Genomic DNA, 12136 nt, shown 5'->3' on the forward strand with positions numbered 1-12136 from the left:
AACCACACTGGTGAAGGCAGAGTTAAGCCCACTCAATTAATTTCTGTAGGAAGTTAAGTGCATGCTTAAACTCTGCAACTGAAATTAACAGAAATGGACAGCATCCATTGCGTTTTCACTGTGTTGTGCTTCATATTCCTAAGCAACATGGTTCTGTAAGTTGGTAAGGGTACATGGAGTTTTTATTAGGAGACAGACACACATACAGTGGAGGTTGATAAAGGGTACATGCACAGCTGTCTAATGCACTTGAGTACTATCACAGACCTTGACTGCACTGGCAGCTGGGGGTCAGAGTGTTGGCGATATCATCCCAGCAACAGTGACACTGCTGCTCATCACAAAAGATAGGGCAAGTGGAACTACTACTTGCCACTGCCTTTGCCCTTCACACCCTGCTAGGATTGCCTCCCACTGTGTGCCAATAGACTATGCTTACAAATGCACAAATCTACAGGTTAACTTAATACCACACTATATTACCTCCTAGGTTACTTGTGGAACAGTTGAGAGCCAAGATATTCAATCTACTGTACATACATTCAATCCATGGTACTTTTCATGGCGTAGTATTTTTGCCATCGGAAGCTCCCATGAGATTATATAAGCGACAATTTCAAACCAGTTTGATTGTTTGTTCTTACTCATTAAAAGCACACTTGAGTTACCCCGGGCAAAGTTACAGCACAGAGCTTGCCCAGACACCAAAGTAAACCAGGTAACCACTTGGGGGTGCCTGTCTCAGCACTGAGGGGAAGGAACATTAAACGGGGAGACGAGAAAATAATACCCAGGCCAGCTCTTAATCTTTTAATGTGATATTGTTAAGCTGGTCAGCACAGGACAAGGTACAGGGAGGAGGTGAGGAAGCAGCAAACTTTTAATTCACCTAGGGCAGCAACAAACCTTGGGCCTCCGAGTGGAATTCTAGGCACGATTTCGGGTCAGCAAAACAATTTACAATCAAGGCTAGACTCCAAAATGACTATAATCAAATCCGCACTGCACTGCCATGGCTCTTTTGGAGGAGGACGTTCGCTGTTGATCTGCAATGCTTACCATCTCTGGGTCATGGGAATTGTCAAATTAACTTGACAGCACAAACACGTTTATAGCCAATTCCGAAGTCCAGAAATAAAGGCTTAATTGTAGTCATACTTCTTTTGTGCTGTACAGCTACACTAGGCTGGAACTCGCTGATGTCAAATATTCATTTAAGAACTGTACGTTTTCTCTCTTTCAAACACAACACTGTGGGCTCTCTTTCATTATAAAAATCCAGGCCTCATTCTCTGCTCAGTTCAGTTCTTTTACAAATAAGGAAGTGTCAGGCAGTTTTAATTGAGTTGGAGATGCTACACTTAAGTTTTCCATTTAGGCTACCACCCCTTCAAATGTCTGTTTCATTAAATGTCAATCTTCTAGTGATAAGGACCCTTCTTGTTGTCTGAGACTGTCTTTCTAAATTCAATGGTGGGTGGAGAAAAGGGTGCATTTGACAATAAGGATTCTTACCTGCTGCTTTGGCAACATCGGCTGTGGTGATATTGAAGACATTTGAGTGCACTTTGAAGGTCACAGCTGGCCCCAGCATGCTACAAAACAGGATGTGAAACAAGAGGTTTGTAACTAAGGAACATAACATGCAATATATATTCAAGGATAATTTATCATCTCCAGTGTGTTTTATTAGGCTCAGCTAGATGTTTATAATCTCAATATCAAAGTAAGGTGCATGTTGATTTAGTTATGAATGAAAAACTCAACCAAACGTTTTGTAAAAAAGTAAAATGAAAGTTGAACCAACAAGTACCAAGAGTAATGAATGGGTACCAATGTATTGCCTTTATTATTCCAATAATTATCAATATCCATTCATCATTCCCAAACCTGAAGATTTATTGCTACTTAGGTGGGCAAGGTCTGGATTTTTTATTTTTTAAAAAGGTTGTGATTGTCACTTTCTTCCCTTCTGTAATATCCCTGTATAGGACATAGTTATAGGTAGGTAGCCGTGTTGGTCTGCTGTAGTTGAAACAAAATAAAAAAAAATGCTTCCAGTAGCATTTAGAGACCAACTAAGTTTGTTATTGGTATGAGCTTTCGTGTGCATGCACACTTCTTCAGATACCTGGTATCTATGGTTCCTTCCTTCCTTCCCTCCCTCCCTCCCTCCCTCCCTGCCTCCTTCCTTCCTTCCTTCCTTCCCTCAATCAACATTTTGTGGCTTTTCAATATTCCATAAGTACCTGGTCACTAATCATAGGTTATTGTTTGGAATGGGGGGGGGGCATTCTGCACACACAGGAGTGCATCTTCTTATATAATTCATTGCATTAATGAAAAACATCTTAAATTACTGCAAAATAAGCTACAGGATCATTCACAAATAAGCAGTTTCAGGACTGAAGCCTGAGTCAAAATCCACAATTAGGTCATGCTTCCTTATATCCAGACCACCTGGCATTATGTTAAGTAGCAGCTGATTTTTCAACTAGGGTTTGGCACTAAAGACCACATTAGGAACATATGATGACTCCGAGCCAGAGGTCTATGCCTCATTTACACATTTCAGCTACAGCTAATACTTTTTCTGCATCATTTGCACCAACATAGTGGTTAGGAAGGCACAGCTAGTCAGTGTCTTCTTATCATTCTCTAGAACTGAAAACAAAAGAACCAAGAGGTACTTGTCTATTGAAATGATATAGCTCTAGTAAGCAGCAAGACACCGCAAATATTAAAATCAAGTCAGCACCCCGTAAGTTAAAACATACACTCAATATAAAGGACAAGTTTCTACATTAAACATTTGAATTGTTTATAATCCAATGACAAGAAGTTATTTATGAAAACAATTAGTGGGCACCAAATTCATGTGAAGCCATCAGTTTAACTCTGTGGTAGGCAACCTAAGGCCCATGGGCCGGATGCGGCTCAATAGCCTTCTAAATCTGGTCCGCAGACGGTCCGGGAATCAGCGTGTTTTTACATGAGTAGAATGTGTGCTTTTATTTAAAATGCATCTCTGGGTTATTTGTGGAGCCTGCCTGGTGTTTTTACATGAGTAGAATGTGTGCTTTTATTTAAAATGCATCTCTGGGTTATTTGTGGGGCATAGGAATTCATTCATTTCCCCCCAAAAAATATAGTCTGGCCCACCATATTGTCTGAGGGACAATGGACTGGCCCCCTGCTGAAAAAGGTTGCTGACCCCGGGTATAACTACCGTAATAAAAGTGTATCCCATAATGTCCCCAGTTATTCTAGTTTTGAAGGTATCTCCTAAAATTTCGGGTGACAAACATAAACTAATTTAGCAACCTGTGATGGGCTAATGAGCTGCTTGTGCGTAAAAGCTGAATCCCTCAGAGCTTTGCATAGGTCTCAAAGCTCTGCCTTTACGGGAGCCCTCAAAGCATGACTCCCTCAATCGCTGGCAGAATCCGTCAGTGGACGCTTCCGGAATTTACGCCAACATAAGAGTTCCTTAACGGAAACTCTACGTCTGGATTCTCTGTGTGACAGTTTCCTGAGCGGAGTGGGCGTCCCCAGCGGAGGTCCTGAGCCCTCCCCGCTGTTCTCACTGGAAGCATCTTGGAGCCATCCCTCCGCCTGAGTTTCTGCAGGAACTCTCCCTCTCCCCCTGCTGGTTCCTTCCTCAGCATCTGAGGGTCTCTTAGCCTCCTTGAGCCCTTCCACCACCTGACTCTCCGATGGCAGTTCCCTGACACAACCCTTTCCAGGGAGCACACCTGGGAGAATATTAAAGACAGTATACAAGAGAATCCATAGGTACATTAACATTAGTACAGTAGATGACAATATTCCTTGAACCATCTACTTGCAAAAAGCTTCAGTGCTATGCCCAGCACATGTCAAAGATATAATGTATTTTATAATATAATGTATTTGGGGAATCTTTGTGCCTTGACTCAACAGTTTCAAAATCCATCCAATTCTTGAGAATTGTACGTTAGAATTCTATAAAAAGATTGTTACTTGTATAAACAGACAATTCCTTATCTGGAAAAGGGGAATTTAAATTGTGAAACTTGTTGGCGTAGCTCCTTAAGCAAGAAGGTTGTAGGTGAAATCTTACTGTAGTAATTGTCCCATGTGGACAGTAAGGTATTAATAACATTTTGACACTTTAGAAAAAGCTGCCTTTTCTTTTTTATTATCCAGAGGATGGAACACAGAAGAAGGTTTGTTCAATATTTTTAATTGCTGGATCACCTTTATCTTTTTATATCCAGATAAATTTAGCAGCATGGTAACAACGTAGTAATTTGGGAATTCCACATCTTTCTTTAGAACATGAGGCTATGTACACATTACTGGCTTAAACCACACATAGGTTATTCTTTTCCTCAATTCAGATTGAAGCTGGTTTGGGGAGAAATGTAGTAAAATGCAGTATTTAATTTAACAAAAACCTACAGGATAGGTGTGAATTGTAGCTAACATTGTGTGTCCATGTGAAACTGTTAAACGTTTGTGGCGGAGAAGGAAATATTTTTGGTCCATTTCTTCTCATACCATGTTATCAACACTTATAACTTGGGTGCCACTATAACTAGTAAAGGTATGGAAGAAATAGAAATATACGCCAGTTTGATAGGTCATTCATTTGCAGTGCTATCCTGGACTCTACTACCATTAACATACATAAAAAGGGAGAGAAGAAGCAAACTTCGCTTCCTGAAAAAAATATGTTCATTTGGAGTCATTAAATATATCTTCCTAGAATGAGGTGGAGAAAGGACTCCTGGAAACAAAATGGCGTAAAAGGTAGATATTTGGTCAGATCTAGCAAGAGTGTTCTTACATTCTTATGTAAGAATGTATTTGTATAAACGCAAAGTTTTTTTCAATAGAGACCATATCAGCAGTGAAATCTTTATCTGTCCCATTATACGCAGACCTCCTTCACATGAATTTTGCACATCAGTTTTCATTATCATAACCTGTCCATACTTTTATTCTGTATTGGATATGTTGGAAACTGACTGAGTAGAAAAGTAGCAGCTCATAAAAACAATTTTTCCTGATTTTTTAAATTTTAAAGCAGCTAATAGAGCCTCAAACTCTTATTGAATAAACATTTCAATAAGAATGTGTGTGCGCTAGGGAAAATTGGACTTTTCATTATGTGCAAGAGAAATATAATACCACAAAATAAAAAGTAATAAATAATAACAACGAATATTGATCGCATTGACTTTGGGAAGGATTCTGCCAATTTGTTATTCTGTACAGTGCCTTGCCTACTGTTGGTGGTATTGGTAAATACATGCCAAGCGGCAAGATTTATTTGTTACGCTTACATCCCACATTTCAGCCAAGGAGGTCAGAATGGCAATTTGAGCCTCACAACCAACCTCTGAGTAAAGTCAAGCAAATACAGTGATATGTCGATTTGGGGAACTCAATAGCAGAGTGAGGTTTTCAGCCTACATTTCCCATAGTCAAGATCAGCACACTATTTTGTTGCTGTTGTTGTTTAGTCATTTAGTCATGTCCGACTCTTCATGACCCCATGGACCAGAGCACGCCAGGCACTCCTGTCTTCCACTGCCTCCCGCAGTTTGGTCAAACTCATGCTGGTAGCTTCAAGAACACTGTCCAACTATCTCGTCCTCTGTCATCCCCTTCTCCTTGTGCCCTCCATCTTTCCCAACATCAGGGTCTTTTCCAGGGAGTCTTCTCTTCTCAAGAGGTGGCCAAAGTACTGGAGCCTCAGCTTCAGGATCTGTCCTTCCAGTGAGCACTCAGGGCTGATTTCCTTAAGATTGGAGAGGTTTGATCTTCTTGCAGTCCATGGGACTCTCAAGAGTCTCCTCCAGCACCATAATTCAAAAGCATCAATTCTTCGGCGATCAGCCTTCTTTATGGTCCAGCTCTCACTTCCATACATCACTACTGGGAAAACCATAGCTTTAACTATAAGGACCTTTGTTGGCAAGGTGATGTCTCTGCTTTACTTTATGCTATTTGTAGGATTAGCAGCATTTTACTGACGCATATAAGAAGGTGTAGCCAGCAAGGGAAAAAGAAAAAAACAGTAAATAAAGATGCAAAAGAACCTTCCCCCTCCCAAGACTTACTGAGAAAATTTTGATGCCAGCATCAGTGACATATGAGATATTGCTCTTTCACTCAGTTCACCACACCTCCTTGAAGCTTGGCTAATATTAACCACAATTGTTTTGACACCACTCTTAAATACTAATTCCCACTGAAGGGCGTAATGGTGTTTATGACCTGATGCATTTCATTGCAAACAAACTGTTCTCACATATCACCCATGATCTGGCTGGTGAGTAAAGAACATTGCCTCCTTTGGGGCAGATTACATCACACACAAATTCAACAAACTGTGCAAGATGAAAAAGAGGTCATAAACATAAAAACACCAGAGCCCAGCTGGTCAAATGAATCAAAACGCCTGAGAAGCATGGCATTGCTGTGTATCTTCAGTGACTAGAAAAGCATCTTAATCATAGAATTGAGAATTAGATCACAGCGTCAGTTGCATTCATGCACATTTTCAATAAAGCATTTTGGTTATCCTGGATTTACATCCATTTAACAACGCAATTGTATATAAAGGTGATTGCGCAGATTGAGGATAGTAAGACAGCAACCCTAATCCTATTCAAAACAGTGTTTGCTTGATCAAACAAATTACTTGAATTATACAGACTAATTACCCCCTAAGTTGGTGGAATTTCTGCTGGTTTGTTTTGTTTTTTTAAATTCAGTAGTGCTACTTTCATATCAGCTGTGTATTGGATTTAAACAAAAACCATCAGCCTCTGAACAACGTCGCAGACGGTTATCATCATTTATGGTGGGTTCCAGTCAATTTGTCAAGGATGACTTGATTCCATGTTAATGATATTATGTTCCTCTCCCCGTTTTTTACCCTTCCCACACACGATGCACAATTTTTTATCTTCAGAATTATTATTATTGCTCTAATTCCAAGCATATGATTTCACATCAATGAATGAACAAAATTGAAAGCCAGAAAGAGAGAAGTGCAACATTATCAATACAGCAGTTCCTGCATCACTTTCAGTTGCGGGCTACAATTATTTTTATAAATGAGGCCATTTAAATTCTTATAGATTGTGGACTGAACTTCATATGACCACACTTCTTTCCCTCGTAGGTACAGTACTTATTAGGGAAACATAAAAGGAAGATCACAGGGAAGTGAAGTTACAGTCTGCCATACCCCCTAGTGGAAAAGTATTTGAGAAGCAAGCGCTGCTGGTGGCATAGTCAGCAACAAAGCATGGAACTGATGGCAGAAGGAAACAGTTTTGTGGCTCTGAAAGCATGCCTAAGAAGTTCAAAGCTATATGTAAAGGAGGAGAGTATTCCTGTGCCTTTCAGAGTTGTATAGAAAGCATTTCCTCTTCCCTGAAACATACCCTTGTTCTACATAACTGTTAGATACTGGCGTCTTGTCCTCCTTTGCAGCTGGTCACTCTATTCACAATGTGCTAAAGCACTGAGGTACAGTGATCAAATCAATGTACTTCTGGCTGAAGCCAGTCTCCTGTCGGTCCTGAGGATTAAGTCCCTAAGAAACACGGGACAAAACAATGCACTTCGATAATTATTTATTTCTGGAACACTAAGCAATGGAGCTTGAACAATTTAAGTGGTATAGATTTAGGAAAACACACCAAAATAATTTGGTCTATGATGTGTTTTGGCTTTTGGGTGTGATGCTGTTGAATGAGTGTGATGTTGCATTTTTATTTTGAGAGCTATCCACTGGCCACATTTCGGCAGCACCAATACATCTGTGCCAACATTGGGCATGATCCGCTTGATGCTTTCTGCATGGCAGAAGGGGGCTGCTGGCTCACAGTCCCCAAACAAGCACAGCTGAGAGGCAGCAGGAGAGGAAGGTTTGTGGAAGGGAGATCCTGTATACAGAACAGAGCACACAGGAAAGGGAAATAAGGATGCAATGACTGACTGAAGGATAACCTTATATTTTTAGCTTAAAATGAATCTCAAGAGCAGACGGTAGTTTAGAATATGGTGGGTGTCTAGGAGCACACATTTAGCAGATAACAAAGGAGTCAAAACTAGATAATTTAGATGAGGTTGTGGCTATCACAATAATTTATTTTACCAAATTCAGAAAACGGGATGAGTACCCAGACAGACCCTAATTTGGACTTGCACTTTAATTGGCTTGTATCCAGGTCACCAACACACAATGTTCCTTCCCTTCATTACCCCATTCCCTTCTTCCAAATTAACACGATGACAGGTCAGGGGTGGCAGCAAGTTCTTCCTCTGTTCCTCACCCCTTCCCTCATTCGTCCCCCCCCCCAATCTTTCCAGTGCTCATAGTGCCATGGTAGCCCATTCTAGGTGCAGGAAATCCTGCAGAAACATGTTCTCCAGGGCTGCTTGCAGCTAGGACACTACTAGATTCTAGCATTATAGATGAAGAAGAGTTTGAATTTGATATCCCGCTTTATCACTACCCTAAGGAGTCTCATCAAGCGGCTAACATTCTCCTTTCCCTTCCTCCCCCACAACAAACACTCTGTGAGGTGAGTGGAATTCAAAGAAAATGTGACTAGCCCAAGGTCACCCTGCAGCTGCATGTGGAGGAGTGGGGAAGTGAACCCGGTTCACCAGATTACGAGACTACTGCTCTTAACCACTATAACACACGGGCTCCCAGTATGCTAGAAGATGGGCAGGGAGCAGAGGATGAGAAAAGCAGAAGAGCCTACTACTCCCCCCCCCCACCAAGTGTTTGTAAGGAACTATTACAAGAAGAGAGTGGAAATCAAGGTGGAAGAAGAAATTCCTCATCACACATACAAGCCTGACTTCACCTTGTGGAGGTTTCCATAAATAATTTTGAATGAGCACATATGGAAATAGATAACGTCAATACAGAGGCCATAAATAATGCCTGGGGTTTAAAATTGTGCAGTGTGGAATGTGTCTTTCAGTGAGGTCGAATTATTTCACTAATACCTGCTCCCATTCTTAAAGGTAAAGGTAAAGGGACCCCTGACCAGTCGTGGCCGACTCTGGGGTTGCGGCGCTTATCTCGCTTTATTGGCCGAGAGAGCCGGCGTACGGCTTCCGGGTGATGTGGCCAGCATGACTAAGCCACTTTTGGCGAACCAGAGCAGCGCACGGAAACGCCGTTTACCTTCCCGCCGGAGTGGTACCTATCTATCTACTTGCACTTTGACGTGCTTTCGAACTGCTAGGTTGGCAGGAGCAGGGACCGAGCAACGGGAGCTCACCCCGTCACAGGGATTCGAACCGCCGACCTTCTGATCGGCAAGTCCTAGGCTCTGTGGTTTAACTCACAGCGCCATCTGCTCCCATTCTGACTCCCAGGTTAAACTTAAAAGCCTACTCAGGCTGTACTTGGTCCTCTAAATGAAGTGAGGAAGAAAGTGGACCTCAGGGTCAAAAGTCAGACAAATCTCGAACTATCACAAGGTACCATGTTGCTCATATAAATGGGGGATCTCCTACGTTAAGTCATGCATACTGGGGGTAGCACCTTAATTCCACACAAAGGCTCATGAGGTCTGAACAGGCAATGACTGGAAATGAAATCTTGACTTGATATAGGATAGCTTGAAGAAGATGCTGCAGCAAGTGGGCCATTTCCATGTTAGGGATCATTGGGAAAAGGGATTGAACATAAAGCTGCCAATTTTATAATGCCATTGTGTGTGACCTCACTAGTTCAGGTCGTTTCACCTTCAGACAGTGCTGGAAAACGTTCAGAAAAGGGCAGTCCACATGATAAAGGGGTGTGGCAACTCCCCAGTGTGAAACATGAGGTGGCTATCATGACACAGTAGATCTATTACATCTTTTCATGGAGAAATTCCAGCTACAAGTGTAGAAATTAGAAAAGTCTAATCTGTTAGATGCTAAACAGCAGCCATCTTCTAACCTTGCTTCATTCAGTGACAGGCCCTCAGGATAGTAAGTCTGAATTAATTACCAATCTTCCTTATATCTGAGATATCACTTGTTTGGGGACTTTGATATATGTTTTACAGATGTAAATGAAATTCTCCTGCAGGATAATTACCCTTCACTGGTTCAACCTTCCTTTGAAGGGCTAACCAAGATATCCTGTTACTTCTGTTAGAATTCTAATTCTGTATATGAAATTAAGTTTTAAGATCTACATAGTAATTGGATTTTAGCTCCCGAGGAAATCTATTTTTCTACTCACATGTTTTGGAAAGTCAGTTACTTTTTCAAAGAGTGGGTCATCGTTTAGAAGATGAGGGATAAGGAAGTTGGAGAACACAGATATTTGGTTCTTGAATTTATTTTGGATATATGGAAAAGGCAGGAATGGTATGGAAAAGAAAAGGCTGGTTTCAAGAAGTGACGTACATTTACAGGTCAGAAACTATGCAAACTTCACTTGAACCTTGGTATATCAAATAAGTAATTCCTTGCAATTAAGACTGGCTAAAATGCTATTTATTTTTAAGTACCTGCAAATCTTTCCTTTGGCCCTTATTTTCCTTCTTTCTGAAATATTTCTGGGTTCTGTTTTTGTTTTTCCAATTGGGTTTTGCTTTCCCTGTGTTCATAAAACAACCACTGGACACACTACTAAAATGTACTTTTATATTACAGGTTTGGGTTCTTTACTGTTTTAATAAGAAGCTGGTGGCAGTTCTGTAAAAGTTTATAAGGTTACATAATCTCAAGTTTTGTTCACTCTGAAGTTTTGTTCTGTAACCTACCGTAGCTAGGCAGTGGCGCAGTGTCAAATTTTGAAGTGCAGGAATTAATAATGGCAGCCCTCACAGCTGTGCCCCAAGAACAGTCCAAAAATGCAGAAAGATGTTTTTGACTCAGGAGACCTGGGCTTGCCTCCCAATTAACCATGTGGCATGAATACAATCCTGTGCTATGCATGGTTACCCGGCAGGAAGCAGTGCTGCTTTTACAAGTGTTTGACTTGTAAAACTCATTGATAAAAGATTCTTAAGTCAGCTCAGATGCAACTTTTAGCTTCAAACTAGAAATGCAGACAATATTGCAAAGAAGGGTTACCAACTAAATTGCCAGCATAGAGTAGATGCACCACCAAAGAAAAGGAAAGTATTCAGGCTCTCAAATTCTCTTACTCCCTGTATCACCATCTGTGGCAATAATAAAAACCTCATTATCAATTCATTGATTTGCCAGAGCAAAGAGAGTCCACCAACTGGTCTGGAGATTTGGCAGATGATGCCATAACTTCTGGTCTGAAAAAATGAGAGCTGTGCTCCCCTCCCCTCCCAAAAAAACCTCCTGCTCACCTACAATTAGCCAGGTACTGCATGCACCTGGAGAGAGGGGACAGCCTTATTCTGAAAGACGTTGCATCTGTCTGGGCTGAACACAAACACCAAATAGCTGCACATTAAAAAGTAACTGCAGCATACCCAAATTGTGCAAGATTTGGCTTAGATTCAACTAGGATTACCAAGCGAATTTGCATGCTGAGTTAAATATACCTATTTCACACCGTTCGGAATCCAAGCTACTCATAATTTCCTTAGATGTTCACCTTTACAACCAACACATGCCTTGTGTCATAACCTATCAGCATGATGAAGTGGAAACACCAAGTTTCACAGCAGTGTTTAGGTTCTGGATGAGTAGGTTTGATTAAATGGCTGATTGGGTTTTTCAGGTGGTATCAATATAACGGGAGGAAACAAAGAAAAACCACCACCAAAGGCTTTAGCCTTCCATTTAGCAAAACTACTGCTGACATGCCAATTCAGGTACATACAGCTCTATCACATATGATCAGGAATGGGAAAGGAACTGAAGTGTAAGCTCCTTTGCCCTGTTAGTCACTAAGACCAAATCAGAGTTCCCAAACTTAGGTCTCCAGCTGTTTTTGGACTACAACTCCCATCATCCCTAGCTAGCAGGACCAGTGGTCAGGGATGGTGGGAATTGTAGTCCAAAAGCAGCTGGAAACCCAAGTCTGGGAAACCCTGGATCAAATGGATCATTTCTATATGGCTTCTCACCCATTTCCTATAATGCATCTACTTAAATGAAACCTCCTGCGATTTAAATGGGAAATCCAAGT

At 41.2% G+C, this 12136-nt stretch overlaps 1 protein-coding gene across 1 annotated transcript in view; it reads right to left on the minus strand.

Annotated features, from left to right (window-relative positions):
* Window positions 1-12136, minus strand: part of PTPRN2 (protein tyrosine phosphatase receptor type N2) — a 608845-nt gene that overhangs the window by 386550 nt on the left and 210159 nt on the right. The window contains exon 11 of the mRNA XM_083704687.1: window positions 1516-1595. Coding sequence (XP_083560813.1) covers window positions 1516-1595 — 80 coding nt within the window. The remainder of the gene's footprint in view (window positions 1-1515; window positions 1596-12136) is intronic.

The sequence above is a fragment of the Podarcis gaigeae genome (assembly GCF_964106915.1).
Source record: "Podarcis gaigeae genome assembly, chromosome: 12".
NCBI lineage: Eukaryota > Metazoa > Chordata > Lepidosauria > Squamata > Lacertidae > Podarcis > Podarcis gaigeae.